Here is a 27591-nt window from a genome sequence, read left to right as displayed (position 1 = left end):
CGAGAAGGAGCTGGCCATAGGAGAATGTATAGGAGCAGCTTTCTCAAGCGAGGGGCCAGCACATTCAAGGAAGCTAGGTCTCTCACCATTCCTCCCCTTTACCCTTCCCCAGCTAATAGCTGACCTCCTACTAGCAGATAAGAACTGGCTGAAAGAGATCAAAAGAAGAATAGCACAGAGCTTTTACCTTGGAGGAATTCAGAGCCCAGGAAAGGCAAACCAAACCAAACCAAACCAAACCAAACCAAACCAAAACACACACACACACACACACACACACACAAAACAAAACAGAGAAGCAAGTCATTAAAATCAGAGTGGTTTGGGCCTTATGAAGTGCGGGTGGGAAGATGATGGGAGCAGCCTACCTGCCATGTTCCCTTAAGCACCGGCCCAGCAGCTGGGTCTTTGAGGGGGAGGCTGAGTCTCTGAAGAATCACCAAGTTTTTTCTCTCCAGTGTAATGATGTCTATCCTAGGTGCCCCTGAACATTTCAGAGCTGGAAGCTTTTTTGAGCAATCCAGCTAAGTACGCACACCAAACACTAATAAGGAGCCCAGTGGAAAACTGGAATTGATTCAAGTTACTGAGAAAACAGGAAAGGTGACATTTATTTGCAGGACCAGAATGCCAATGTAACTCTCTCTCTCTGTCTCTCTGTGTCACACATACACACACTCCCCTCTCAGAAGACCAAGGGCAAAGAAAGGGGTTGGCAGTCATCCCTGGAAATGTGTAATCCAAGAACGAAAGTTTTATAGAACAAGGAAAAAACCTTAACATAACACAGGGTGAAAGTGAGCCCTTTGGTATCTATGTAACTGATTCAGGGTTTAGAGTGAAACTATGTATTGATTTAATGGTATGAATCATTTAAATAGAAGAGACTTTTAAAAACACAGATACAGACGATCATTAGGATTTCATTTATTATTGTGGAGTCGTAGGACACTGAATGACATTGAAGTCCCAAAATATGGAAGCTGCCAGTGGATTGAATCCATGTAAGGACAAGAGAGGGGTAGGTTGTGTCCTTGAAACAGTTGCCAAGGAAATGGGAGACTCCAGCACTGTCCCCTGAGTGCCCTCAGGCTACAGCTGGGGTGGGTAGGTGTCGGGTGTTAGGTAAACGGAAGAAGTGACTGCAGTGGTGGGAGGTGTGAATGCCAGAACACAGCTTTGGTTTGTGGTAAACACCAGAAAGGGCATGGAAGGGAGGTGTTTTACTTATGCTGGCCAAAGAGATTGTAGGGTGACCAGATGGTCCTCTTACAGGAAACTGTCATTCTATAAACATTTGCCCCAAGAAGACTTTGAGAGAAAAGGACAGGCCTTGGCTAGGACTGGTCCATGGCAGTGTTCCTCCTCTGCTTGGTGAATCTGGGCAGAAACACTGGGAAATGTGGCTCTGCCTCACTTTCTTCTCTTGGGAGAAGGCTCAGCTGCCTCGAGCACATGTTCTGTTCAGCTCCTCCAGTGCAGCCGTGGCCCAGCACTGCCTTGGGAAGGTTGTAGCTGAACCCGAGGTTCCATTTGTCCAGAGGTGTAAGCTATGTCTTCCAAACTAAACTTTACCAGTAACAAATTTGATATATTGGTCTCCGACGTCTTGTTTTTTTTTTTGTCTTATTTCGCAATTAGTTCAGAACTCAGGGATGGTGGAAAGTAAAACAGCATTATGCAGACTCCAGCAGGGTCCTGAGTGGTACCTCAAATAGTTTTCCAGAGCCATTAAAACTGAGATTCAGACGGATGCCATGCACCTGCCAATCTGGACAGAACAGTCTTACTTTAGGACAGAGAAGACACAATCTGACTTCTGATAAGAGTCCCCATCTCAAAACCCCCCAGGGCAGTAAAGTGTTAATTTGTGGATGAGGCATTTCTCACCTGAGCAAGTCTAGGTAGGCTGGGTCAGAGTGAGAATCACCACCTCTCCATCACATGGGAGGCCAGCCAGGCTCTTAAATATCACTACTCCCCTCATGGGTTGGGATGTGCATAACCACCAGAACCAACCAACCAACTAAAAACCCCGAATAAATAAACCTGGCACCTTAACAGATGGTATGCAACATGTTGGGATAGTTCTTGCTGCAGAAAATAAGGCATTGAAAGATAAGTTAGCACTTTGCAGTCAACAAAGTACTTCAGACACACATACTTTGACCTACATCACAGCCTTCTTGTATTATTACAATTTCCCTTATGTTGAAGGATGAAAAGAAGGAGAAAGGAAAGTATAAAGGGGGCCAGAAAGAGGGAAGTAGGAAGTGAGATAAGACCATGGGGGCAGAGCCTGGGGCCACCATGTACAGATGCTCTTGGCTTGCCCTGCAGAATCATCTATGGTGGGCTGGAGGATTGTGCTGAGTCACAAAGGGCATAGGATCCTGGGGTGGATGCTTGGTGCACTATGAGAGAGCCTCGTTTGAATCCTGGCTCCTCTGCTTCTAATCCAACTTCCTTCTAATGTGCACCCTGGAAGGCAGCAGATGATGGCTCAGGTACTTGGATCCCAGCCACCCATGTGGGAGATCTGGATGGAGTTCCAGGCTCCTGGCTTCAGCCTGGCCCAGTCCTGGCTCTTGGGGACATTTGGAGGAGTAAACTGGCAGATGGAAGATCTCTCTTTGTCTGTCTGTCTGTCTCTGCCTTGAAAATAAAGTGAAAATAAAGAAGTAAAACTTAAAAAAGAGTGCATAATTGTGAGATTATTGCCATTTATGTCTCTAATTATAGCAGATTTCAAAATCAGCTTACACAACCAACTTAGGCAACAGTTCTGCCACTCAGAAAGTCACATTGTCCAAGTCTCATGTCCAGGTTCTGGGCCCTTGAAAATCCTACTGTGTTAGCACTGGGGTCTTTTCTGGGGCTTTTGGTGGGTAGGAATGACCAGGGTAGAAGAAAAGATCTGTTTCTCAAGTACTTCCAGCATACCACCCATATGCAGAACAGTGATGTACCTGTTATCCTCTGAAATTCTCTTGGTGACCCGTGTGGCAGATGTCCACTGTCCTCATTTCATAGAGGAAGCATTTGAGCCTCAAAGAGCCTAACTGACTTAACCAGTCCAACCCTGGGGTCAGATGGCATCTGAACTCTCTAGGAGGGACAGATCATCAAGATGAATGAAAGGAGTTAGCAGAAGAAAGGCAAATACTTAAGACAGGCATGAAATGGGTAGCGAGGAAGGTACAGACTGTGGAGTATGAGGTTGGACTTTGGAATACCAGGAAATACATGTGAATACATATCAACAGATTTATTGAGGTTCTAGCAATTCAGTGAAGAGTTTGCCCAAGGAGAGAACTGCTCAATAGGAAGTGGTGCTGAGAAAAAGCCACTGAGAGGCAGCAGCAGCCACATTGAGAGCAACTACTCACATAATGAGACGGAGATAATATTTTGCTTTGCATGTAGTATGAGAAATGACCAATTTTCATGGAATGCAAAATACAATTACAGTTCTATGGATGTGTGGTATTTTGTGAAGTAGATTGAGATAAACAAGTAGATTTTTATTGCTTTTATTTTGAGGATTTAAACATATTCAGAATTATAAAAAATGTAGTAGAATTACACATGCCCATCATCTTCTTTTAAAAAATATTTATTTATTTATTTGAAAGGCAGAGTTACAGAGAAAGAGAGAGGGGGAGAGACAGAGAGATCTTTCATCCATTGGTTCACTCCCCAAATGGCTGTGACAACAGGAGCTGGGTCAATCCAAAGCAAGGAGCCAAGAGCTTCTGAGTCTCCCACACAGGTACAGGTGCTCAAGCACTTGGGCCATCTTCCACTGCTTTCCCAGGTGCATTAGCAGGGAGCTGGATTGGAAGTGGAGCAGCTGGGACTGGGAATGGTGTCCATCTGGGATGCCAGTGCTGCAGGCAGTGGCTTTACTAGCTACACCAAGGCACTGGCCCCCATGTGCCTTTATGATTGAAATTTGCCATTCATTTTTAAAACTTTTATTTATTTATTAACTTGAAAGGCAAAGAAACACACAGAGAAAGACAGAGTCATAGAGAGCTGTTCATTCCCCAAATGCCTGCAACAGTGAGGGCTGATCCAGGCTAGAGCCAGGAGCCTGGAACTCAATCTAGATCTTCCACGTGGGTTTCAGGGACTCAAGTACTTGAGTCAACACCTACTGCCTCACAGCAGGAAGCTGGAATCAGGAGGGGAGTTGGGACAGGCTCCCTGCTGTGGGATGCAGTCATCCCAAAGAGGGTCTTAACTTCTGTGCCAAACACCCACCCTAACAGTTGCCATTCTTTTATTTTTTAAAGATTTGGTTAGTTATTTGAAAGAGCTACACACAGAGAGAAGGAGAGGCAGAGAGAGAGAAAAAGAGAGAGGAGAAGTGTTCCATCCACAGGTTCACTCCCCAGTTGGAGCTGGGCTGATCTGAAGCAGGGGCCAGGAGCTTCTTCCAGGTCTCCCACATAGGTTCAGAGGCCCAAGGACCTGGGCCATCCCCCACTGTTTTCCCAGGACATAGCAGAGAGCTGAATTGGAAGTGGAGCAGCTGGGACTCGAACTGGCGCCCATATGGGATGCCAGCACTGCAGGCAGAGGCTTTACCCATTATGCCACAGCGCCAGACCAAGGTATTTTTCAAAGGATGAAATACGAATGGCCAACAGACACATAGAAAGACGCTCAGGATCACTGGTCATCAGGGAAATGCAAATCAAGACCACAATGTTTCACCCCACCCCAGTTAGTGTGGCTATCATCCAAAAATCAAATAACAAATGCTGGTGAGGATACGGGGAAAAGGTACATTAATACACTGTTGGTGGGAATGTAAACTACAACTATTATGGAAAACAGTATGGAGATTCCTCAGAAATCTAAAAATAAATATACTGTAAGACCCAGACATTCCACTTCTAGGAATTTAACCAAAGGAAATGAAATCAGCATATGAGTTATCTGTACTCCGATGTTTATAGCAGTTTAACTCACAATAGTTAAATTATGGAATCAACCCAGATGTCTATCAACTGATGACAAGTTAAAGAAATTGTGTGTGTGTATACACACACACACACACACACACACACACTTATGGAATACTACTCAGCCATAAAAAAGGAATGAAATTCTATTATTTGCAGCAAAATGGATACAACTGGAGATTACGCTTAGAGAAATAAGCCAGTCATAAAATGACAAATATCACAATTTGTGGTAACTAATATATAGAAAACAAAATAATGTGTAATGTATATGAACAAAATTGGCATTTTGAGATTTCATTATTGTTTGTAGTCCTTGTCCATACTCTTGAAGAACAGTGGTTTTTCTACTCACTACTTGTTGAATCCTTTCTTTGGTGGTGAGTTAAGCTTGTGATTATAAAGAAAACTGAAGATGCTGGTGCTGTGGCATATTGGGTTAAGCTGCTGCCTGCAATGCCAGCATCCCATATGGGCACTGGTTCAAGTCCCAGCTGATCCACTTCTGATCCAGATCCCTGCTAACGTGCCTGGGAAAGCAGCAAAAAATGGCCCAAGCGCTTGGTACCCTGCACCCACGAGAGAGACCTGGAAGAAGCTTCTGGCTCCTGGCTTCTGTCTAGCCCAGCTCCAGCTGTTATGACCATTTGGGGAGTGAACTAGCAGATGGAAGATCTCTCTCTCTCTGTCTACCCCCTACAACCCGGTAATTCTTTCAAATAAAATAAATAAATATTAGAAAAAAAAAAACACTGAAAGTATGTCATCGTAAAAATTAAAAGAAAAATGAGAAGGAGAGAGGCAAATTAAAAAAAAATTAAAAACAATTTTTTTTTTAGTTGCTTTTAAAGTGCCAGGCCATACAATGGCAGAGAGGCCAGGACACTGGGTAAGGAAGTCCGGTCCTGCTTTTCCCCAGGAGCGAGCTGCGGCCCAGCCACAGCTACCGCCCCGATCCTGTGGAAAATATCAGGTGCACTGGCCCAGCGGGGGTGATGGGCTCCCTACTTGTGTGATGGCAGCAGCTCCCCTCCCTCGCACCCCAGCTATGTTTACTTTGAGCCCTGGAAGTGCGTGTTGTTTTCCTCTGAATCCCTGAACACCAGCCCATGTCCCCTCAGAGAATCCCCATGGGAACCCTCAAGATTTCTTTGAATTTGGTGGCCTGCTGGTTGGGATTCTAGCCACAGTGCTTCCCTTCTCGGACCTGGATATTGGGCCTATTTTGGACATGATAAGTGGGTGGGGACAGGCTATGCTGCATTAACCAAGAGAACAAACAGTTATTGTAGATATTTATAAAATTGTCACAGAAAACCCCAGAGATGGGTGCATGGCCCGGGGGGGCGGGGTCCAGGGGGCAGCCAGGCTCTTTCTTGCTACTTCTGCCACTCCAGGAGTTGCCTTTGTCTTTAAGGCTGCGGCTGGCTCATAGAACCGGGCCTGGCTTTCTGCACAGCACGGGGGAAGGCAGAAAAGGAACAGAAGTGCATCTGGCTTCTGCTTCAGGGCTGCGACTTGTAAACCACTCCCGTCCCCTCCAGTCACATCCACTGGCCTGCACTTCATCCTATGATGTAATTAGCTGCGAGGGAGTCTGGGAGATGGAGCCATGCGCTGGGCAAACTTTCAAGGGCCTGTTACTGAAAGGAAGCGGGGAGAAGGAACCCAGCTGGGCAAACATCAGCTTCCATCACACACTCTGCTAGCCTGCCTCCCATCGTGCAAGCTGCCCTGGCACCCTCAGACCTCCCCCTCCACTCCCAAGCGCCCTAACATTGTGCCTCTTTTTCTTTTTCTAAAGAGATTTATTTATTTATTTACTTGAAAGGCAGAGTAAGACAGATGCAGGGGGGAGAGACAGACAGACGAGGGTGGGGGGATATCTTTTATCCACTGGCTCACTCCCAAATGGCTGGAACAGCTGGTCCAGGTTGAAATCAGGAGCTGGGGACTCCATCGAGGTCTCCATGTGATTGGTAGGGGCCCAAGTACTCAGGTCATCGTCCATTGTCCTCCCAGGCACATTAGCCGGGAGCTGGATTGCACTTGAACCAGTGCTCTTATGGGGTACCAGGATGGCAGACAGCAGCTTAACCTGCTGTGCCACATGGCCGGTCCCAAGGCAGCCAGCCCCTCTTGAACTGAGTGGGACGAATGAAACCACGTGTGGACCATTGTGGAAATCTTTCAGGTCCCATGGCTGGGAGGGAAAGTGCTTGGTGGAGTCCAAGTGTGGCAGAGCCTCCACCCAGCAGGGGCCATGGCTTCATCGTCCTCACCTTTGTCTGCTTCCTCCTCTACTTCCTCATCTTCATCCTCTCCAGCAGCTTTAGCACTGTTTTACTGCCATCATTATTGTTTCTACCAAGGCTCAGAGTGGCGGGCCTGACGCTATACTGTTTGTTGTAAGCATTCCATGAGCCACTTTGCACCAGAACATCTAGCTTGGTGCCTGGCAAACAGAAGGCATTCAACAACTATTTTTATTGCTTTAGCAGAGGAGGAAGCTGAGGCTTAGAGAAGGCTAGCAGTTTGCCAGTGTTGGCTCCACAATTTCCATGCAAGGGTACTTTTGTGGAAAAATGGAATTAAAACATAGGTTTATTTTGGTGCAAAATTTAATAAACAACTCATGTATGCTTTTCTCAGAATGTGCGTTTTGCATGAACTTTTTGAAGACCCTCTGTTCCTATAAGAGGGGCTCAGGGTGGTGATGGGGTAGTCACTTGTCACTTTAGAATGCATCTTGAAGCTGTGTTGACATAAAACAATGCACACCGTGACAACTTAGATTGTGTATAACAAAAAATGCTAAAATTTTCTGATACGATTCTATTCATAGAACAGGCCCCCCATATCTGTAGGTTCTGCATTTGAAGAATCAACCAACAGCAGATAGGAAATATTCAAGAAAAGAAACATTCCAGAAAGTTCTAAAAAGCAAAGCTTGAATTTGCTGCACCCTGAGTGCTGAATTCATAGGAATGATGGGACGTGCAGTCCCTCCCAGCTGTGGCTTCCCACTATGTCACAGGTTCTCGGTCTCTCTCCAGGCTCGTCTGCCTCCCAGCTCATTTGGGTACTCTGTAGTTAGGTCTACAATGGTTGCATCTGTACTGAACCTGTACAGCTTTTTTTCCCCCTTGTATTGTTCCCTAAGCAATACAGTGTAGCAGCTACTCACACAGCATTTCCATTGTAGTAGGCATTAGAAGTAAAAGATGATTAAAAGTCTCCAGGAGGCTGGGCATAGGTTACATGCAAATACACCCAGCTGCAGATTTTGGTGGGTACAGGAGTCCTGGATCCACTCCCCCATGCTCCTGAGGGGTGACTGTGTCTTACATAAGATCAAGGCCATTTCAGGGTCCCTCACAATGGTGATTATTGCAGCTGTTTGGGATACGCTGGGAGTCCGAGGAGGTCATGGGTGTGGGATGGCCCTCTAAGCTCCCCTGTCATGGCTTAAGCTAGACGATGACCGCGCCAGGCTCTGGGAGCTGTTCTGAGTCCAGAGCCCATGTCTCTGCCACTATGGGAGTTGGCAGAAGACAAGAGTGCCCTGAGCGATGGTGTGCCCTGAGCAGCAGGGGGCTGCCGAGCGCCCCCTTCCTCTGGAGGCTTCCCGCCCCTCCCTGCCTCTCCCCGGGCCCCTGGTGCTGGCGCTGGTGTTCAGCCACAGGTAGATGTGCCTCTTTACCTCCTCCTGAGCAGCAGAGACTGAGGAAGTTGGGCTGGGTCTCTCACCTTTTCCTAAATTGTCTGGAAACCTTTCTCACAGCATCACAGCGAATCTCCCGTCAGGCTCAGGGTTTCGGGCTGGGACAGTCTTCATTTGATAAGAACCTCCATCCTGCCCCGGAAGGGCCTCAGGTGCTGACACAGGCTCCTCCCGGCAGACTGCTGGCTGTCGCCGCAGGGGTCCTATCTGTTTTGACAGTTTCTGGGTAACTATGGTGACAACAGAGGCAAAGCTGGGGGTTTACAAAGGTCTCTGACACTGGTCCGAAGAGCATGTCAGACACTGGTTTGTAAACTGAACAAACAGTGCTGTTGAGTTAGCTCCCGGGCACACGGCCGGCGGGTCCCACTCCCTCCCTCAGTGTTAAGTACAGGAGTGTTAAGTACGTGAGTGATGGCCCCATTCAGCCCTCACTGAGCACCTGCTCGGGCTCAGACCTCGCACAGCTCTGGGAAGGCAAGGACCCGCGTGGCTCTTGCTCGAGGAGCTCCGTGCCCCAGCAGGACTCAGGTGTATAATGAGACGACTACTTCACGTTGGGCCAAATCTCTGGGTGGTTACAGGTGTCTGTTTCCTCATTTCTCATACGTCCTGAGCGCTCAGTACTTACTGCATTAAGTCTTGCTCTAGGTACTGGGGATCTGGTGTAAGGACAGGCCATTCAGTTGGGCCTAGTCTGGAGGAGTATGGCTGACAGAGCAGTATGGCTGACAGGTGCTATGGCCACACGTGATGGCTGATTTTCTGTGTCAACTTGACTGGGTCACGGGGTGGCCAGATATTTGCAAAACACTATTTCTGGGTGTAGCTATGAGGATGTTTCTGGATGGGATCACAGGGGGTCACCCCGGTGAGTAAAAGGAGACTACCCCTCTTCCACTGTCCCCCCTCCCATCCCATCCTCCCGCACCCTCCCCATCTCCTCTTCTCTTTCCCACCTTGTCTTTCCCACCCCCTGCTGGCTTTCATTATCCTTAGGCTCTCTCCTTGCTCTTAAAACACCTGTTACCAGGTGAGGGGCACCTGTGATGGGAATGCTCATCTTTCCCGCCGAGACGTGAATAAATTCTCTCGAGAAGTAGTTTGGCTGCCCCCGCCCTGGTCCGGGTTTAGGTGATTCCTTTTTCCTCAAAAGAGAACAAGCCCTTAGCTAAAACGCCGGAGCTCTGCAGAAGGAAATGTGGGTGTGGGCCTCAGCGGCCAGCCCCTGGCTATGAAGGCTGCGGACCCCGCCAGCTCCCAGAGCCTGTGACTCCGAAGCCCCTACCGACTCCCGCTCTGCTTTCAGTCGAGGGCAGAGGCCAGGCCTCCGGAGCCGCTCAGGCCGGGCCCGGGAATGGGTTTCTGAGGCGACCCGGCTGCTCCCCGACCAGGTCCTGGGTGGGCTCCGTTTACCAAGAGCGTAAAAATGGCTCCAGGTGTCGCCACAGCGCACCCACCGGGCGGGGCGTCTTCCCCTAGGCCAAAAGGCCGGCTGGGAAAACGCGAATTGACCACCTGAGGGCGCTGTCACCCCACAATTTCTCTGCGAAACCGGGGCCCGCAAACGGGGACGTCCAGGTTTCCTTTGTTTTTGAGGTCAAATCAAAGGATGCCTCAGGGGGAGAGGGACCACACACACATACACACACGTGGGCGCGCACGCGGCTGCACTAGTATAGAAAAGCAGAAGCAAGAAAGCACTACACATTTTGAAATGCTTGATGCGCTGTCTGTTCGAAATTTCAATAGGGCACCTGTTTCCGAGGTGCAGCATAGACTCACGCTGGAGTGCAGACTGTGCTGTGGAGCAGCGTGGGGACAGAATCAGGGCTGATCCCAGTGCCACACTCACTGGCCCTGGGACTTTGCCCAGTGGTCGAGCCTGCCTGGGTCAGTTTTGTCACTGGCTTCTTGGAGCACTTGTGAGGTTAAAGGTACTTAACACCGATGTCCTGGCACCCCAGAGCTATAAAAGGGGGTGGCGGCAGAGTGATTTACGAAATTAAAAATAAAAAAGACCAAGAAGGCAGCAACTTTTTGCAGTCTGTAACAACTGCAGATGGAGGCTGGTCCGGGAGGGAAGGTGGGCACTTGGATGAAACAGGGGTACCCCTTGGACTTGACCAGGCCCGCCCACCAGAAAGGCTAATTTGACTTCTCCCTCCTTCTTCTCTGTTAAAGGACTGCCTTAGTGTTCTGCTCCTGGGCTCACCTGGCCAAGACAGGGTCTGTCGGTTCTGCTCTCAAACTTGCTGCCGGGAGCAAATAGGACTCTCATCTCCTTATGCTTACCCTCTCCAGCTCAGAGGGACTTAGCAAGGGCCACGCGGGCCCTGGGGTTGCCAGTAGAAGGGACTTGGTGTGCATGGCAGTTACACACACTTGAGTTTTGGGAGAAAAGATAAAGGAAATGTTTTCTTCTTTTTCCAAAAGGCTATTATGGGAAGAAGCATCAGCAATTATCACATAGCACTCCTTGGAGTGTTGAGCTCTGCCAATGCATTGTAACCACTGAAGAAGAGCAGTTCCAACTGAGGGCTAAGGTAGTTTCGGGAATGGCAGTTTCTGAGTTTTGTACTGACAGGTGCTGGTGAAAAGCTGATTTATCCCATTCAGTAACACAATCGGCCACATTTGTATGGCACTGCATGGAGTGCCAAGTCCTTTTATACACATCCTCTCTTTGATGCCCCAACCTCCCTTTGAGATAAGAAAGAGAGAAAGAGTGTTATTACTGTAAAAACAACCTTATTGAGGAGTGCATATTCCAAACCATTCGCCCATTTAATGTGTGCAATTCAGTGGTTTGAGGCATATTCACAGATAAATGCTGCCATCACCACGCAATTTGCAAACATTTTCATCACTTCAGAAAGAAACCCCTGTCTTTTTGCTATCATCTCCTTTATCCCTGCCTCCTCCCCCACACGTTCTAAGCAACCATGAATCCACTGTCTCTAGAGATCCACCTGTTCTGGACATTTCACATGAATGGAATCATCCATAAGCGAGCTTCTGTGACTGCTTCTTTCATTTAGCAAACGATTTTTAAGGTTTATTCACGAGGTGGCATGTTCAGTATTTTGTTCCTTTCTATAGCTGAATAATTTCTCATTGTATAGGTTTTTTCATTTACCCATCCATCAGTTGGGATACATTTGGACTGTTCACATCTGGTGGTTATTTTGAGTACTGCTGCTGTAAACATTCACTTATATGTTTTTGGTGGAGTTATGCTTTAAGTTTTTCTTGGGTGTTCGACACATAGGAGTGGAATTGCTGGCTCTGATGGTAACTCAATGTTGAAATGGTTGAGGAACTGCCAGACTCTTTTCTGAAGTGGCTGCATTGTGCGTTCCTAATGGCATAAGTAAGGGTCCTGATTTCTCCACATCTTTACCAATACTTGTCATTCTCTGAGGATCTGATACTGGCTGTTCTAGTGATGTGAATCAGCAACTCAGTGTGACTTTGATTTGCACATTCCTGATGACTAACGATGTCACACATCTTTCCTTGTGGTTATTGGCTGTAGTGCATCTTCGCTGGAGAAATGTATCTTCAGGTCTCTTGTCCATTTCCAAAGCTTGTCTTTTTTGTTACTGAGTTGTAAGAATTCTTTATATATTTTAGATGTAGCCTCTTTATCAGATGTATGATTTGCAAATATATCCTCCCATTCAGTGCTTGTCTTTCTACTTCCTCTCTGGCATAACAGTTTTCAAGATAGCTGACTTCCAACTTAAATTTTTTTGTCTTGCTCATATTTTTTTTTTGTCATATCTAAGAATCCACTGCCAAATGTGAGGTCATAAAGGCTTACCAGTAAGTTTTCTTCTAGAAGTTTTATATTTTAATTTTTACATTTAGGTCTTTGATCCATTTTGAGTTAATTTTGTCTATAAAGTCCCAGAAAGATCCAAATTCATTTTGTGTGTGTGTTTGTGTGTTGGGGGGAATCCAGTTGTCCCAGCAGCATTTGTTGAGGTGACCATTCTTTCCCCCACTGGGTAGTCTTGGGCTTTGGACACACAGATTTATTTATGGACTTCCAGTTATATTCCATTCAGCTATAGTAAGGTATTTCTGAAAGCTTATGGAAAGATAGGATTAAATAAGTTTATTTTGTGGGCAGGTGTTTGGTATGGCGGTTAAGATGCCAGTTGGTATGCCCGCATCCTATGTCGAAGTGCCTGGATTGGAGTTCTGGCTTTGCTCTCGCTTCCAGCTTTCTGCTAACACATACTCTAGGAGGCAGCGGTGATATTTCTAGTAGTTGAGTCTCTGTCACACACATAGGAAGCCTGGATTAAATTCTTGGGTCCCAGCTACAGCCCAGTCCAGTCATGGTTACTGTGGGCCTTGGGGGAGTAAACCAAAAGATGGGAGCTCTCTCTGTCTCTCTGCCTTTCAAATAAATAAAATAAATAACAATTTAAAAAATATTTAAAAAGTTAAGTTTATTTTTGTGCAAACATTTTGAAATCCATGCCCATAACACATAATACATAGGGATCTTAACTGGGGTCTTAACTGCTAGGCTAAATGCCCATTCTTATCATTGCTTTTGAATTTCTGATTTCTTCAATTTTGTTCTTCTTTTCAAATATTGTTTTTGCTCTTTGGGGCCCCTTGCAATTCTCTGTGAATTTTAGAATCAGTTTGTCAATCTTTAAAAAAGATTTATTTATTTGAAAGGTAGAGCTACAGAGAGAAAGGGAGACACAGAGAGAGCTATCTTTCATCTACTCCCCATCATCACTCCCCAAATGGCTGCAATGGCCAGGGCTGGGCCAGTTTGAAGCCAGGAGGCTGGGACTCAATCTGGGTCTCTCACATGGGTGACAGGAGCCCAGGTACTTGGGTCATCTTCCACTGCTTTCCCAGGTGCATTAGCAGGGAGCTGGATCAGAAGTGGAGCAGCTGGGATTCGAACCTGAGCTCATATGGGATGCTGAGGTCACAGGCCGCCAGCTTAACTCTTTGGATCACAACACCACCCCAAGTTTGTCAGTTTCTACAAAGAAGCCAGCTGGGATTCTAACAGAGATGATGATGGATCTGAATACCTATTTGGGGAATGTTGGCATCTTAATGACATTAAGTCTTCTAACCGATGAGTGGCTGTTCCATTTCTTTTTCTTTTTTCTTTCTTTTCTTTTCTTTCTTTTTTTTTTTTTTAAGATTTATCTATTTATTTTGAAAGGCAGAGTTACAGAGAGGCAGAGGCAGAAGCAGAGAGAGAGAGAGGTCTTCCATCCACTAGTTCACTCCCCAGATGGCCTCAATGGCTGCAGCTGTGCCAATCCAAAGCCAGGAGCCAGGAGCTTTTTCCAGGTCTCCCATGTGGGTGCAGGGACCCAAGCACTTGGGCCATCTTCCACTGCTTTCCCAGATCAAAGAAGAGAGCTGGATCAGAAGTGGAACAGCCAGGACTTGAATCAGTGCCCATATGGGATGCTGGCACTGCAGGTGGTGGCTTTACCTGATGCCACAGTGCCTGATGCCACAGTGCCAGTTCCTGTTCCATTTCTTTAGAGCTTTAATTTCTTTCAACAATGTTTTGTAATTTGCAGAGAATAAGTTTTGCACTGCTTTTGTTAAATTGGTTCCTAAGTGAGAATATTTTTTCTTTCTGATATTATTGTAAGTGGAATTGTATTCTTAATTTCATTTTGGATTGTTCATTTGTAAGTGTACAGAAGCACAATTTATTTTTTAAAATATTGATCTTATATTCTAAAACCTTGCTGAGCTCATTTATTAGTTTTAATGATTTTGTTAGTGGGTTCTTTAGGATTTTTTTTTCCCATATACAAGATTCTGTCATCTGCAAATACAAGTACAGGTAGTTTTACTTTTTCCTTTCTGATCTAGAAGACTACCTTTTAACCTGTTTCTTCAAGGAGTCTACCCTTCTCCTCCCAGTTGCCTTTTGCCACAACCTCCCTGTTTTTGAGGGCACCCTTACACTTGAACTTTATACTCCAGCGCAAACGAAGCCAGCTCTCTGGGGAAGGTTTGGGAGCTCAGCCATCTCTCTGAAGCCATCCCTATAGAGCTGGGGCAGAGAGCATGGCCCACTTCTCTCTGAGAGACACATTCGTTTTAGTTGCTGGGTGCTAGGTGGAAGGAAGGCAGTACATTCTTTTTGGCTTGTGTCTCCAGGCTGGAATCCCACCCCAGGAGCCAAGGCAAGGGCATGCAGGATCCATGCATTCTTGTTGATGCCATGCCATCAAGGTAGACACCGCATCCATTAGAGGAGGGCAGGAGAAGAAGAGAACAGCCACCTGCTGACCACATGCACCCTTGTCCAGCAACACATATGCACTGGCAGGGGTGGGAGCAGGCAGAGTGAGCAATGCTGACGTTCTGCCCCTGACCGGGAGGGCGGATTCTCATTCGGATCTGCAAGGAGAGGGAGCCTTGTGTTCTTAGCTCACGAGTCTGGAGTGGAGTTTCTGTCCTACTGAACTGGGAGTGGGGAGGAAGGATGTGAGTCTTAGTTCAAATGCCATAGACTTTCAGTGATCTTACAGAGTTTATAGATTTTTCTTGTATAAATATCTTCATTTATTATATACATGCATGACCATTTGCAGAGATTTTTAAATGTTTATTTTCTAGAAATAATTTCCAGCAGTTTCACTCAGGAGGGGAGCTGCAGGACTCCTCCCACTGCCACGCAGGAGGTGGAAACCTTGGTACTGCCATTTGCTAGGTGACCACAGTGTTCTGTCCTCACCTCACCCAGCAAATGAGGACAGCCGTTTGGGAGACCGGGGCTGGTGCAGGGAAAAGTCATCAGGAGCAGAACAGTACGAAGACCTCATCATAGCATCGCGGTGCGGTGAAGGCATTCCTGTAGCACCGATGTTATCCACAGTAGATGTACCAGACAGAGCAACCTCTCTAGCCAAGCCTGCCCACGGCGGTCAGTTTCCACTGGAACACCCCCAGGAAAGGGCGGCTCACTGCTGTCAGTGTATCCTGGTTGTTATCCCCATGAGCCACTTGAGTGCCTAACACTGAGGCAGCCCGTGCCTGGTGAGGTGGGTCGGATGGACAGAGAAAAGGGGGACACAGAATCCTAAACCACTTTATGTCAGCAGAAGGTCACAGGAGTGCTGCAAAAAAGCAACTCACTGCTTTGGGATGCCAGGTGCCCAAGAGACGGCTCTAATTTTAGAACGAACATAGTGCTTACTAAAGAGGTCCAAGACTCACGGGTTTGGAATGCAGCAATCTTTCACCCGCAGGCCACGCGTGCTCACGTTCTCTTGTTGGTTCTCTTCCAATCATTTTCTATATTGAGAGAGGAAGGGTCAGAGCATGGAATGACCACGTGCTGGAGGAATCTGCCGAGAGTTATGATTTAAATGCCAGTTTTGTGAGATACTTGGTGATGGCGCCCATCTGATGGTCGGAGAGCTCGTTTTCATCGTGGCATTGTGCTGACATCCTCTGTGTGTTCCAGATCCTTCTTCTGCTCTTTTCTCCAGCGTTTTTGTGCTGGGAGACTGATCCCTGCTGGAGGCATCTCCTACACCCCTTCCATGGCATCTTGGGTTGTGCTCATTGTGTTCAGACAATGGGGTGGCCAGCAGATCAGAGAGTAAACAGACAGAGGCTTAGCCCTTCTGCCCTGCTCTGAACCTGGTCCCTGGCTGGGGTTGTGCTCCTGCCTTCTCTGTCCCACACCCAGTAGCACAGTTCCCTATGCTCATCCCTTTGGGCCTGAGAGTGCTGCTGACAGCTGGCTTCTCAGTGTCTCACCACCCCCGTTTGTCCCCTGAATCCTCACACCCCTGAAACGCACCTTCATAAAAATCTCTGCACATGAACCCTATAAGGGTAACTTCTGTGACCTACCAGACTCCCAGTACCATCTCGCCCTGGGAACATTGTCAAGCCCAGAAAGGAAGAAAGTGCCCTGTTGCTGTCCTGGCATTAACTTGGTGGGGGGGTGGCTCACACACCCATCTGGGTCCCCTGGAAACAAAACAGATGACTTTTTGTTCACATCCTGTCCTGGAATCTTAAGCTTCTGTTGGATCCACAAGTCAGTGTTCATTCCACAAGTTGCTTCTAGAAGTAGAAAAGCCAATGTTTCTACAAAGTTAGATTGTTGTTTGACATCAAAACTTGTTTGTTTCCTGAACTTTCCTTACATCAGTGTGAAATATTTAGAATCTTTGCACCCCTATGGGATGTAAGGCAATTTGAATGTGCAGCATAGAGCATCTCAGTTGATTCTGAACATTTGTCCTCTGAGTTCTTTCCGCAAAGTACTAATTAATCAACAAGTTTTCTTGTCCATGAGCAGGAACTTAAAAATTACTTTTAAAGGGGGAAATGGGGATGATGTTGATTAAAAGATACAAAATATCAGTTATGCAAGATGATGAAGCCTAAAGATCTGATGCATATAGCAATGAGATTATAGTCAATGATTCTGAATTGGGATTTGCTCACAGGAAAGATTTTAAAAATATTCTCAAGACTCATGCACATGTGCACACACACACAAAAAGATGGCAGCCATGTTAGGTGAGGGATATGTTAACTAATTTGATTATGGTGATTATTTCACATGAATATGTATATCAAAATGTCCAGTTCAGAGCATGCATTTAGCCTAATGGTTAAGATGCTTGTGTCACTTTGGAATGCCTGGGTTTGATTTCTGGCTCTGGCTTCAGACTCCAGCTTCCTGCTAGTGCAGACCCTGGGTGAAAGCATTGTTGGCTCAAATACTTGGCTCCGCTACCTACATGGAAGACACAGACTGAGTTCCTAGCTCCTGACTCTGGCTTAAGCCTGGCTGCTGGGGAGTGAACCAGCACTTGGGAGCTCTCTCTCTCTCTGCCTTCCTAATACAATACTAACAAGAACAAGCAAACCAAAAACATCAGGTGTACCCTGAGAGAGTGCCAATTTTGGCTTGAAGTACTTGAGTCCCTGCCACCCACAAGGAAGACCTGCACGGAGTTCCTGACTCCTGACTCTGGCCTAGCTTAGCCTTAGCTGTTGCTGGTGTTTGGGGAGTGAATGAGTAGATGGAAGATCTCGCTCTCTCTCTATTGCTCTACTTATTAAATGAGTGTGTGTGTGTGTGTGTGTGTGTGTATAAACAAAAAGCAAAAAACAAAAACAAAACCAGAAACAGAAAACCAAAACTAAATCAAAATCCTCTCCATCAAATCATATACCTTAAATTCTATCTGTACTACTTTATCTTATCAATTATAACAGTAAAACTGGGGGCAAAACTGAAGCATAGGAAACAAGCAGACTATCTGCTTAGGCCTGTGCTTTCCATCCCAGTTGGTTCTCTGTATTCACAGCTAAATTCTGTTTAGGGAGGGGCTTCCCAAAATTGAAAGACCCGTCTTTGCTGTTAGGCATTCATGTCACAGGCCAGCCCAGGCAATATTTTACCATCGAGTTCGCTGGCATACTTGTTTGAATCTTTTATTTATTTATAGAGACAGTAACATTTTTGGCACTTACATACTCTCCTAAAAGCCCGATAACCTCACTTATCTTGTGCTATAAGTGGTCCAGCTTTCACTATGTTAACAAATGAGTGTTTGGAGGGGGAAGGGAGAGGGGAAATGTTCTTATCTGCCAACAGTTTCCTCTGCGAGTATTTTTGTGGGGCAGCCCAAGGAAACCTGCGAATTCACCATGGACGCTGTCAGGCCAGATCAGAGACATCAATGATGAAAGTCCTGAGTTATTTCTGGAGCAGGTGATTGATGTTTCAAATAAGAATGACATTTTGATGGATCCAAACTTGCTGTGATAGGAGTTAATGAGGATAATGATGATGATAATGATATTTATAATATATCTTTCTTGCAAAGAACCCTTCAGTTTTTTTTTTAATCTCATTTGCATTAAAAATGTCCCTTATGAGCAGGTGTTATGATGCAGTGGGTTAAGCTGCTGCTTGGGACCTCTGGCATCCAATATCCAAGTGCTGGTTTGAATCTCAGCTACTCTGCTTCTGATTCACCCTCCTGCTAACGTACTGGGGAAGTAGCAGATGATGGCCCCAAGGAATTGGGTCTTTGTCACATAAATGGGAGACATGGATGGAATTCCTAGCTCCTGGCCTCAGCCTGGCCTACCTGCTGACTGTTGTAGGCATTTGGAGAGTTTCAGTAGATGGATGATCTTTCTCTGTATCTTCCTCTTTTCTATCTCTGTCACTCTGCTTTTCAAATAAAACAACCCAAGTGTTTCTAAAAGTTCCTTAGGAGTTGGGAGGGGAAGGTGTTATTATCCTTTTCTTCAGGAGCGAAAATAGAGACGGAGTTAATTGCCAGGCGTTCAGGCTCCATTTTGATGGTAAGACGAGATGCTTAAATAAAATATTAAACTTGGAGAAACCAGAGAAACCTGACTCCTCTCCGTTCCCAGTCTTGCACAGCGCTGCCAGACCTAACTGTGGTGTCACTGATCCCTGACCCAGGAGCTTCAGGGGGTCGCACAGACGGCCGACTTCAGTCCAAATACTCAGGGTTGGGGTATTCGACATTCCAACCCACACTGTCTCACCAGGCTTTTGTACAATACTCGTCTTACCCTGTATCTCAGCCAATCAAATTCATTTGTTTGATTTGAGTACCCAGAGGGTCATCATACTAGTCACACTTTGTTCACTGTCTTCCTTGTCGAATGCAAATTCAGCAGGCACTATCCCCATTGTATCCCCAAGGCACAGCAGAAGTGACTGTCCTACCTCTGCCTGTGCACATGCTGTCCCCACAGCTGCAGTGCCTGCATGCCCACCTCCACCTACTGAAGCCATGGCTGTCCATCCACTCCCAGCTCAAACCCCGATTCCTGCCTGGTCTCCCTGACTTGGGAACTGCAATGTTCTTTTACGTGTTTCACCTTCTTAGTCACTGTGCACTCGTGTGGGCCTCCTTTCCTGCCTGTCCTAGGACATCAGTTCTTTTTTTCAATTTTTTAAAAAGATTTATTTATTTGAAAGTCAGTTACTCAGAGAGAGGAAAGGCAGAGAGAGAGAGAGAGAGAGAGAGAGAGAGGTCTTCCATCTGCTGGTTCACTCCCCAGATGGCTGCAATGGCTGGAACTGCACCGATCCGAAGCCAGGAGCCAGGAGCTTCCTCCGGGTCTCCCAGCAGGGGCTGAAGGACCTGGGCCATCTTCTACTGCTTTCCCAGGCCACAGCAGAGAGCTGGATTGGAAGTGGAGCAGCCGGGTCTCGAACCAGCGCCCATGTGGGATGCTGGTGCTTCAGGCCACGGGCGTTAATCCACTATGCCACAGCGCTGGCGCCAGCTCCAGCCATCAGCTGTTGAAGAACAGAAGCTGCACTGCAGAGCCTGGCAGAGTGGGGCTTTGTCACCTGTGTCACTTTGCTGTGACCAGCATTCCTCACTCAGCGAAATTCCCGCTTCCAGAGTCTGCAGCTTTCCAGGAGAGGGTATTTTCCCTCTTCCTTCATTTTTTAGAAAGCGAGGAGGGAGATGAGTTGGGGACCACATCTTCCTGTGTACAGGATCCCCCTGTCTCCTCGGGAGGGAGCACAGTCTTCTGGCGCCGAGACAGAGGCTTCCATTTTCTTTTTTCTTTCTTTCCTTTTCTTTCTTTCTTTTCTTTTTCTTTTTCTTTTTTTTTTTTTTTTTTTTTGGACAGGCAGAGTTAGACAGTGAGAGAGACAGAGAGGAAGGTCTTCCTTTTATTGGTTCACCCCTACAATGGCCGCTATGGCCGGTGCGCTGCGCCGATCCAAAGCCAGGAGCCAAGTGCTTCTCCTGGTCTCCCATGCGGGTACAGGGCCCAAGCACTTGGGCCATCCTCCACTGCCTTCCCGGGCCACAGCAGAGAGCTGGCCTGGAAGAGGAGCAACCAGGACAGAACCAGCGCCCCAACTGGGACTAGAACCCAGGGTGCTGGCGCCGCAGGCAGAGGATCAGCCTAGTGAACCGTGGCGCTGGCCAAGAGGCTTCCATTTTCCATTGGGACCAAAACCAGGTGTTCAGGGTGGTATTTGGCATTTTGCCTTTTTTGGCTTCATTGCCAGTCTACACAGTAGAGAGTGAATCAAAGCAACAACATCAATGAGGAGGTGCGAGTAAATCAACAACCTCCTGAAAGAATTCTGATTCTAGGCTGTGCATCTGGCGAGCATTCACACGTAGCTTCAGTTATGATAGGAACACATCAGACTGCACTACCTGGGGCTGTGTGAAGGCTTGTCACAGCACAGTTTTGATAGTGTAAAGCCCCCTGGCTAACAGCGATGTGGACATACTGACCATCTTTGATATAATACCCTGTAGAATTCAGAAAGGGCTGCTTCAGTAACCACATTGTAGGATATTCAGGGTTAGAACTGATGATGTAAATCTCCGTTTATGGTGATGGAGAGATATTACTAAAAGAAGGAAGCAGACTGCAGAGTAGCCTGATTATGTAAAATTATTCCATATTTATATCTAATCTATCCTGAGATGTGTATTTTCTGAAATATTAATAGTGATTATCTCCCTGGACCACTTGACTACATAAGTGCCACTGTTGAATGGAATTTGTATGTTCAGGGCTGTAAGCCCAACAGTGTGACTTGGAGGGCTTCCTGCAATGACTCTGAGTGTTGAGTGTTTACATGGACCATGGTGATATCCTAAAGAAAAGTGCTTTTATATTTGTAGATTATTTCATTGAACTATATAAAAAATGGGTATCAATAAATGTATTTACTCAAAAAAAATAGTGATCATCTCTAGGTGACAAAATTTAGGACAAATTTTCTTTCTTTTTATTTTTACTGTTTGCGTTTCCTTTGGTACTGCTTGGATTTTGCCTTTATAGAGAGCAGTTTTTTTTTTTTATAATATGAAATAGAAAACAATACTGCTCCTTCAGTTTGAGAAAAATTGTTGGAAATAAAAAAATGTTTTTTTTTTTTTTAAACCTTCAGGGGTCAGTGCTGTGGTATAGTAGGTTAAGTATCTGCCTGTGGCACCACCATCACATATGGGCACCAGTTCAAGTTCCAGCTGCTCCACTTCCCGTCCAGCTCCCTGCTGATGGCTTGGGAAAGCAGTAGAAGATGACCCAAGTGCCTGGGCCCCTGCTCCCACGTGGGAGACCTGGAAGAAGCTCCTAGCTCCTGGCTTTGGTTTGGTCCAACTCTGGCCATTGTGACCATTTGGGGAGTGAACCAGTGGATGGAAGACCTTTCTTTCTGTCTCTCCTTCTCTCTGTCTGTGACTCTACCTCTCAACTAACTAAATAAATCTTTGAAAAGAAACTCTTTGTAGAATTGAAAATGAATCTTGATGTGAATGGAATGGGAGAGGGAGCGGGAGATGGGAGGGTTGTGGATGGGAGGGAAGTTATGGGGGGAAAAAACCACTGTAATCCAAAAGCTGTACTTTGGAAATTTATATTTATTAAATAAAAGTTAAAAGAAAAAAAAAACTCTTTGGGGCTGATGCTGTGGCGTAATGGGTAAAGCTGCTGCCTACAGTGCCAGCAACCCATATGTGCGCTGGTTCAAGTCCTGGCTGTTCCACTTCCAATCAAGCTCTCCAGCTCTCTGCTATGGCCTGGGAAAGCAGAAGATGGCCCAAGTCCTTGCGCTCCTGCACCACATGGAAGAAGCTCCTGGCTTCAGATTGGTGCAGCTCTGGCCATTGCGGCTGTCTGGGGAGTGAACCAGCAGATGGGAGACCTCTCTCTTTCTCTCTCTCTCTCTCTCTACTTCTCTGTAACTCTGCCTTTCAAATAAAATAAATAAATCTTAAAAAAAACCCTTTCTTTCAGTTTGGAGATTCCTCAGAAGCCTAACTATAATCCTGCCATACAACCCAGCCATCCCACTCCTTGGAATTTACCCAAAGGAAATTAAATTGGCAAATAAAAGAGATGTCTGCACCTCAATGTTTATCACAGCTCAATTCACAATAGCTAAGACCTGGAATCAACCTAAATGCCCATCAGCAGTAGACTGGATAAAGAAATTATGGGATATGTACTCTATAGAATACTATACAGCAGTAAAAAACAATGAAATCCGGTCATTTGCAACAAAATGGAGGAATCTGGAAAACATCATGCTGAGTGAAATAAGCCAGTCCCAAAGGCACAAATATCATATGTTCTCCCTGATCGGTGACATCTAACCAAGCACCAAAAAGGAAACCTGTTGAAGTGAAATGGACACTATGAGAAACAGTGACTTGATCAGCCCTTGTCCTGACTGTCGAGGGACAACTTACCACTTTATTCCTTTTAGTACTTTTTTGTTCTACTTATACCATTGGTTGAACTGGCTTCAGCCTGGCCCAGTCTTGGCCACTGTGGGAGTGAACTAGTGGGTGGAAGATCTCTCCTTCTCTTTGGTCTCTCTCTGTCACCCTGTCTTCCAAATAAAATAAATCTTAAAAAAAAAAAAAAAAAAACAAAGCAGAAAGAAGAGATACCTTTTAGAAGCAGCACAGGTGAAATCCAGCTCTGCTGACCTGGCATGGGTCATCTGCACACTTTTCAAGTGCCTCCAGGGTAAAGTATCACTTCCAATGTCATTCTAACCCAAGTTTCAATGACAGTTGATTTTCAGGTACAGTTTTGCCAATTCCGTGGCCCACAGGACAAGAGAGAAAACACCCCATGTTTTGGCGGTAAAGAAATGATAACTTCCTTTCCCATGGCAATTTCTGTTGCAAAAAAGAGACCAATGCTGTGGATCACAGTACAACTCACACTTTATTCCATCATGATTGGTACACATGTAGGACCGGGACAGCAAGAGACTACAATCAGGGCAGAACTTCTCTGGACTAAAGGGCCATGGAAGGCATTACTGGTTTTGGCACACACAGTGGATAACCATATATTGGCTGGAACAAGATGGTCAGAAAAATAAAAGGCAGAACTCTAACACCAGGTTGGAATCGTGTCTGGATTCTATAGAATGTTACAGAGTAAATAATCCAAAGATTAACATGCAACTCTATGTAAGTCACATATTCCTCTACAGAGTATTGCCCTCCTTCGAGATGAAGAGATGGCCTTAGTAATCTGTTCACACCAGCTTAAAAGAACAATCAATACACATTAGAGAGGTCTGCCTTCTGATTTCTATAGCAATCCATCATTGATGAAGAGATAAACGCTAAATAATGTATTTTCTCTATATCACCCATTTGTTAAACTAAATCACACCAACCAATTCTGACTCAACTTTTACTTACTTAAATATAATCTGTTGTGTCTTTATAATGTCAAAAAGCAGTTCCTGCTAGTTCATCTGTCTTATAAATCACAACGGATAAGAGGGGAACCTATGGAAGAGATGTTTTTCCTTTTCAAAGATAGCTTATGCTGAGAACATCAAAGAAGTACTTCTATTATGCTACAAGTACTTTATGTTTTCACATCATCATATCACACAGGGAGTCCAAAGAAGCCTGGAAGGTCATGTTGTGGTGTGAGAGTAAGATGTGGAACAGGCACCCAGATTCAAAGTGATTTTTTGAGACCAAGAGGAGAGGAAAAGGTGCAAGGAAAAGGAAAAACGAAAGGCTGCTTTCTGCAGAGCAAATTGTTATCAAGAAAAATCTATTTACTTGCAATTGACTAAACATAATAGAAAACAGCTCTTAAATTTGGGGTGACAGAAGGGATGCTATGAAAATCGCATGCCAAGGCCGGTGCCGCGGCTCACTAGGCTAATCCTCCGCCTTGCGGCGCCGGCACACCAGGTTCTAGTCCCAGTCGGGGCGCTGGATTCTGTCCTGGTTGCCCCTCTTCCAGGCCACCTCTCTGCTGTGGCCCGGGAGTGCAGTGGAGGATGGCCCAAGTGCTTGGGCCCTGCACCCCATGGGAGACCAGGGATTGGATCAGCGCGGTGTGCCAGCTGCAGCGCGCCGGCCGCGGGGGCCATTGGAGGGTGAACCAATGGCAAAGGAAGACCTTTCTCTCTGTCTCTCTCTCTCACTGTCCACTCTGCCTGTCCAAAAAAAAAAAAAATCACATGCCAGTTAGCCCAAACTGACTGACCGATGGGTTGCTTTTCTTGTGGTTGTTTTTGAGATGCTGAGTTTGTGCGGGGAGAAGTCCTGCTTTTGCCAATGTAGGGCTAGATTCAACCCAAAAGGGCAGCCCTAATTTTCCTTTATTAATCTCAGCATGTGGCTAACATTCATTCTCTCTGGTAAGAACAAATCATTCATCCACCATGGGAAGCTTTGAAATTTGACAGTGACCGAGATATGGTTCTATCACAGGATGCACATCATTAGATATTTGCATGTGCTATGGATTTTAAAGTTAAATGGCAAGGAACAGAAGGAGAAGAAATTTCTACAAATTTCTGCAGAAAGTCATAAAATAAGTAGAAAAGATAGAGCATGGTTAAGGCTGTCTTGGCTTTCTCAGGGGTTTCTTCTGGGTGCTAAGGGGATGATGAAATGAACGGGAGCCATTCTCTCTTGATCACCAACTTCGGGAATGTTTGACTACTAACACAGAGGTAAGCGGAGCGAGACCTGAAGTGACACCGCTCATCTCCCTGATTCTTAACCAAGGAGTCACAGGCAACACGGGAAAGGTGGAGACGACTAGGAAGTATGATAACATGCTTGAGTCAGCTGCCATTCTTGGAAAGTACCTGCTAGTAGGTGGATTCTTCCAGTTTTCAGATCTCGCCCTGCACTGTGGCATTGTTCTTTGTTAGAGATCGTGTTGGTTGAAAGTTGTGCAAGGTGAAGGCTAGGGAAGAAGGAAGTTTTAACTGAATTCCACAGTAACTCTCACAGGCATTTCCAAGGAGAGTCACCCATTGTCTGAGGTTGGTTTAAGCCCCGAGCAGGTCATTTCCTGAGTGGACCCTTTGGTGACCACAGAGCTGCCCCAGGGAGGGCCATTTTCTCTAGCTCACACTTGACCATTTTTAGATGTGATGTTTCTTGTGAAAGAAATGGCTTTTCTAGACCAGGATAATTAGGAGGGTGAGTCAAGGTGGAGAGAAAGAGAAATGGGCTGAAGGAAAAGGATAAGCCTTTCCTCTAAGGGCCTTTACAGCCAGTAATGAAGCAAAAATTCATGGCATGTGACTTAGAGACTTTCTAAGATATTTTACCAACAGGTGTTTCTACACTTCTTGATCTACGATCTCTTGGCAACTACCTGGTGCTGAATTCACCTTCCTAGGTGTGGTGCCCTACTTCTGGAATTTAGGTCGTGGGGCAAACCCTGTCATGATGTGCCTCTCTGTGGCTGACACTCCCCCCACACAGTTGCTCTGGTCTGGGTCACAGGAGGAGCCCGTTTGCCCATGGGGAGAGAGGGAGGGGGCAGAGGATATTGATGGCAGACAGGGTGCACCTGGATACCTGCAGGTATCCAGGCTGCAAGACCCTGGATTGTATTCAAGATCAAGGTGGCTGTGATACAAATGCTAAAGGCAAACGAAAGTAAAGAGAAAAAATAGTGTCCAGAGTTCAGAAGAAAAAAAGAGGAAGCCAGGGAGAATCCATGGAGCAGGGAATTTAACAGGAACTGAACATGATTCATGATATAGAGAAAAAACCCAGCTTATCTGAATGATCAAGATATTCTCCAGAATACATTGGCAACGAAATGTTTTTCACACAGATAATACAAACACTAAAATGAGTGTTTCCTGTTAAAATCACATTCCAATGATTCATTAGCTCTATGTTTTCTAGGTTGCTTAATTCTTTTAGCAAATCCACAGCTTAGGTACCACCGTGAGGGAGAGGAAGGATGAGGACGAAGGACATGGAGAAATTAAACTTAGAATTCAATCTTTGTAAACAGAAGTTAGTAGCACAGTGGCACAGTAGATTGTCAAGGAAAACAACGGGAGTGGGGGCAGAGTCACGGGCCTTGCTAGTGCGGGCTCGCCAGCGACAAGGGCGGGCCTCTGTGCTCAGGAGTCGGCCTTCTTGTTAATTAACACCGAGCAGCAGGTGAGTAGCCCGTCCACCTTTTCCAGTTCAGAATTGCTCACGGGGATCAGCAGATGGTCCTTCAGTTTCTCATACACCTACAGAGGCAATCAAGGGAAAGGAAGAGAGGAAGCGTTACGTTTCTGCTCCTCTGCCACCCCCAGGATGGACAGACTTCATTGGGTTTGAGGGTCTAGGCTTCCCACTCATTTAACCCCAATAGATACACACACTGTAGACTCCACGCATGCCTGCAGCTGTCCTCAGGGAGCTGGCAACAACCAGTTACCTGCTAGCCCAGTGCTTTCACCTCCGAGCCAGAGATATGTCAGAAACGTGGGTGTTGGTAGACACGCCTGGCCTCTGCCGCTGTCAGGGCTAGCTGGAGTGACTCGTGTCCATCGGTGGCCACGTGCTCCTGCCGCCTATGACTGGCTCCCCACTTTAAAACCCTCTTGACTATACTTTAATGTTTATTTCCTTACTAACACCACTGGAAAAATTTTGACAAAATGTAATTTAGTGGAATATTTCGGGTCAAGCCGCTTTTAAATTACAGGTGTGAATTTTATAACGTCTTTTGACAGTAAAAGAAAGCATGTGTCAGAACTTCAAATTGCGGTCTGTAGATTTTTCTCTGATGATCAAACAAAGCTCTTTTGAAACAAGAGAATCACTTGAAAACACGACGCCTTAATACAACCTGCCATGTGTTTTTAGAAAATCGTGCATTCTTTAAATTCAGTGCAGGGGCGAGGAGTGTGGGAGTGACAGAGTTGGTTCCAAACTGGGTTCTGTCAACGTACTCCTTCAAGTGTGACTTCAGTGCAGCCACAGCCCCTCTGAACCTCAGTTCACTTTTCTCTAAGACTGGAACAATAACACAGCCCTCATAGGGTAGCCCCACAGGCTCAGTAAGACCGTATGT

General features: G+C 46.1%; 1 protein-coding gene and 1 long non-coding RNA gene across 3 annotated transcripts in view; one reads left to right on the top strand and one right to left on the bottom strand.

Annotated features, from left to right (window-relative positions):
- LOC103350133 (uncharacterized) overlaps positions 1-21997 on the top strand; it is a 44576-nt gene extending 22579 nt beyond the window's left edge. Inside the window, exon 4 of the long non-coding RNA XR_011390599.2 lies at positions 21665-21997. This is a non-coding gene — a long non-coding RNA (uncharacterized LOC103350133). The remainder of the gene's footprint in view (positions 1-21664) is intronic.
- A 1438-nt stretch (positions 21998-23435) lies between these two features.
- The window catches only part of DDAH1 (dimethylarginine dimethylaminohydrolase 1), a 163653-nt gene continuing 159497 nt past the window's right edge, over positions 23436-27591 (bottom strand). For both annotated transcript variants that reach the window (XM_002715885.6, XM_089337110.1), the window contains exon 6: positions 23436-26761. In XM_002715885.6, coding sequence (XP_002715931.4) covers positions 26645-26761 — 117 coding nt within the window. In that variant the 3' untranslated portion in view covers positions 23436-26644. The remainder of the gene's footprint in view (positions 26762-27591) is intronic.

The sequence above is a fragment of the Oryctolagus cuniculus genome, chromosome 7 (assembly GCF_051225735.1).
Source record: "Oryctolagus cuniculus isolate XC-2025 breed Fujian yellow rabbit chromosome 7, ASM5122573v1, whole genome shotgun sequence".
Taxonomy (NCBI): domain Eukaryota; kingdom Metazoa; phylum Chordata; class Mammalia; order Lagomorpha; family Leporidae; genus Oryctolagus; species Oryctolagus cuniculus.
Note: the sequence above shows the minus strand (reverse complement) of the source record. Positions and strands in the feature narration are given on the sequence as shown.